At 38.1% G+C, this 3,304-nt stretch overlaps 1 protein-coding gene across 1 annotated transcript; it reads left to right on the top strand.

Annotated features, from left to right (window-relative positions):
- Positions 1–1,790: 1,790 nt before the first annotated feature.
- LOC107489193 (extensin-like) lies at positions 1,791–2,282 on the top strand. Its single transcript, XM_016109967.1, has one exon. It carries the CDS (start codon positions 1,791–1,793, stop codon positions 2,280–2,282), a length of 492 nt encoding a protein of 163 aa, XP_015965453.1.
- Positions 2,283–3,304: the final 1,022 nt, after the last annotated feature.

The raw sequence follows: 3,304 nt of genomic DNA, 5'->3' as shown, positions 1-3,304 counted from the left end.
ATATTGTGGTTTTAAATTATACCAAATGGATGTGAAATGTGCATTTTTGAATAGAGTGATAGATAGAGAAGTGTATGTGGAGCAGCCTCCTGGTTTTGAAAATAAAGAGCATTTAAATCATGTTTTTAAATTATCTAAAGCTCTCTATGGTTTGAGACAAGCTCCTAGAGCTTGGTATGAGAGACTTAGCTCTTTCCTTTTGAAAAATGGGTTTCAAAGAGGCACTACTGACACAACTCTATTCATCAAGAACTCTAATGATTCTTTTATTCTAGTCCAAATATATGTTGATGACATTATTTTTGGATCAGCCAATGAATCCCTTTGTTCTGAATTTGGAAAACTCATGACAAGAGAATTTGACATGAGTATGATGGGTGAACTTAATTTTTTCCTTGGGCTGCAAATTAAACAAACTAAAAATGATATTTTCATTCATCAAGAAAAGTATGCCAAAGAATTAGTTAAGAAATTTGGTATGGAAAATGCCAAACCCATGGGAACTCCCATGCATCCTAGTTCTAAATTAGATAAGGGAGAAAATGAGAAAGATGTTGATGAGACTAGGTATAGAGGGATGATCGGTTCTCTTATGTACCTAACTTCCTCTAGACCCGATATTATGCAAAGTGTTGGATTGTGTTCTAGGTTCCAATCCAAACCTAAAGAGTCACATCTTTCTGTAGTTAAGAGGATCATTAGATATGTTCATGGCACATCCAACTTTAGTTTATGGTATTCTAGGTCTGATGATTTTTTCTGCCTTTGGTATCCTAAGATTGATGACTTTTCTGTAGTTGGTTATTGTGATGCAGATTTTGCTGGTGATAGAGTTGACAGAAAGAGCACTTCTGGTTTATGCTGCTTCCTTAGAAAGTCCTTAAATGTTTGGTCAAGTAAGAAGCAACCAACAGTGGCCTTATCCACTGCAGAGGCTGAGTATATAGCTGCTTCTTCTTGTTGTTCTCAGCTTTTATGGTTAAAAACACAGCTTGCTGATTACAAGTTAAATGCTGAAAATATTCCCTTAATGTGTGATAATATGAGTGCCATCAATATTTCTAAAAATCCAGTTTTGCACTATAGGACAAAGCATATTGAAGTGAAATTTCACTCAATAAGAGAACATGTCCAAAAAGGGGATATTAGCAATCAATTTGTTAAATCTGAGGAGCAATTAGCAGATATTTTTACAAAACCATTAGCTGAGGATAGATTCTACATGCTTAGGACTTGTCTAGGCATTTTGAGCTATGATTTTCTGTTTGAATAGTGCTGATATATTTGCTGGAGCTTTTTGTCTCATAAACAGGTATGAGACAATTCTGGGCAGATGATGAATGTTTCCTTCAAGACAGCATTTTCTAGACTTGCTTAAAGTGAAACTCAATCTGGGCCAACTTCAAGATTCAGATCAAGAGTGGTCCAAATATGTTTCATTAAATCCAAATCACTTCAAGGCCCAAACATGAATGTCACAAATTTTTTAATTTTAGTGGCCTGTGTGTCTATTTTTATTTTTGTCCAAAAAGGGATTTTCAGTGTGATTTGATTTTTAAAGTTTTTGAAAATTTAAAATTAATTTTTAAATCAAATCAAATCTTTCTTTTATGATGTCATGTCTTTCAAGCCTTTTCAATTGGTGATGCAGTTGCATGGTTTTGGAAACTTGCTTTTGGGTTCGGTTACCAACACTCCCTCTCTTCCCTCCATAACCTCTCCTCAACCCTTCGGTTTCTTCCCTCTCACACCACTATCTCTCTTCCATCAAAAGCATCAATTTAACCAAAATGAGGAAGAAAGTTATTGCAAAAAGGGCTCCTCGTGAGAAGATTTACAAGTTACCCACAAAGCCTTCCACTCGCTCTCAAGACCGGACCTTTACCCCTTCTCCTTCTCCTCCTACCTCTCCTCCTCGCTGTGACCCCATGGCTAGGACCAAAAACACTCCAAGGTTTTTTGCCTCTGCCAAGCCGACGCCACCACCAAAGGCCACACCTTCCAAGCCTAGCTCTTTAAAACCGAGTTCAGCAAAGCCTAGCTCCTCCAAAGGCAAACGGCAGGCGACTGAGGAACCCATTCCCGAACCAACACAACCAAAATCCAGGTCGGTTCCAATGCGCTCTCAACGAGGTAACACTCAAGTCCCTCTCAAAGATGTTAAAGAACCAGAAATAGGACCGTTTGATCACAAAGCTCATTTTCTGACCTCTCATTCAGACTATAACCCCTATAGATTCAAATCTGCCATGAATAATGATTTTTATGAGGGAGTCATCTAATATTGTACCCTGTGCTCTTCATTTCTCGCTGATTTGCCATCTTTGAAAAGAAAAGGTTTTCCTTTTGTTGATAACTTAATTTTTCTGGACTGGAATCACCTTTTTGAAATCAAAAAACCTGTTTATCCCTTGTTGGTCAAAGAGTTTTATGCAAACATGACTTATCATGAAGGCACTGCTCATTCGTATGTCAAGGGCCGAGATATCGTTTTAAACAACGAGACCATCAGTGAAGCTTTGAAGTATACTGATGTTGGGCCTTGTGCCTACACGTCAGTTAAGTGGGATGATGGAGTTGGTGTTTCTTACAATGATGCCCTAGCTAGTATTTGTGAACATGTCTCCTTAATAGATGGCATTACACCCACACACAAAGCCCTAGGATATGAACGTGCTCAGTTGCACCGAATGGTCAACCACATTATACTTCCCCAAAGTGGTTCATATCAAAGGGTTTCATACACTGACACTCTTGTTTTATATGCCATTCTCACCAAAACTGAAATTTCATTTGCTTATTTGATGGTTAGATACATGTTTGATTCTGTTAGAAGTGAAAAGGACAAAGCTCTTCCCTATGGCATGTTTCTAACTTGTATTTTTGAGTATTTTGGTGTTGACTTGACCAATGAGAAATATGAAAATAGAAATTCATATCTAAAGGGAGGTGGTTCAGTGAAACAGAACAAAGGACCCACTAGATCTGAAAGAGTTGTCCTAGATAATGAAGATGATGATTTTGTTCCCGAAGATTCTTCTGATCCTTCCACTGAGGGAACATCCATCTCCACTGGAAAGAAATCTGCTCTGCTAAATGTGGTTAAGGATGTTGCTCAAGAGTTTGTCTCCCAATCAAATCACTTGATTGCCATGAGCAAGGACCAAAGGAAACTAGCTAGCAAGCATGAGAACTTTCTGAAGAAATCGAGGGATAGGGTATCTGTACTCATGACCTTCATTGATAATCTTCAAAATGATGAAGACATTGCCACTGATGCTAAAGAGGAAGCTGCTTCGGAGGA

This window comes from Arachis duranensis, chromosome 1 (genome assembly GCF_000817695.3).
Source record: "Arachis duranensis cultivar V14167 chromosome 1, aradu.V14167.gnm2.J7QH, whole genome shotgun sequence".
In the NCBI taxonomy this organism is placed as follows: Eukaryota; Viridiplantae; Streptophyta; class Magnoliopsida; order Fabales; family Fabaceae; genus Arachis; species Arachis duranensis.
Note: the sequence above shows the minus strand (reverse complement) of the source record. Positions and strands in the feature narration are given on the sequence as shown.

Excerpts from the sequence above, each read along its gene's own strand:
- LOC107489193 (XM_016109967.1), top strand. The coding sequence starts at position 1,791 with ATGAGGAAGAAAGTTATTGCAAAAAGGGCTCCTCGTGAGAAGATTTAC.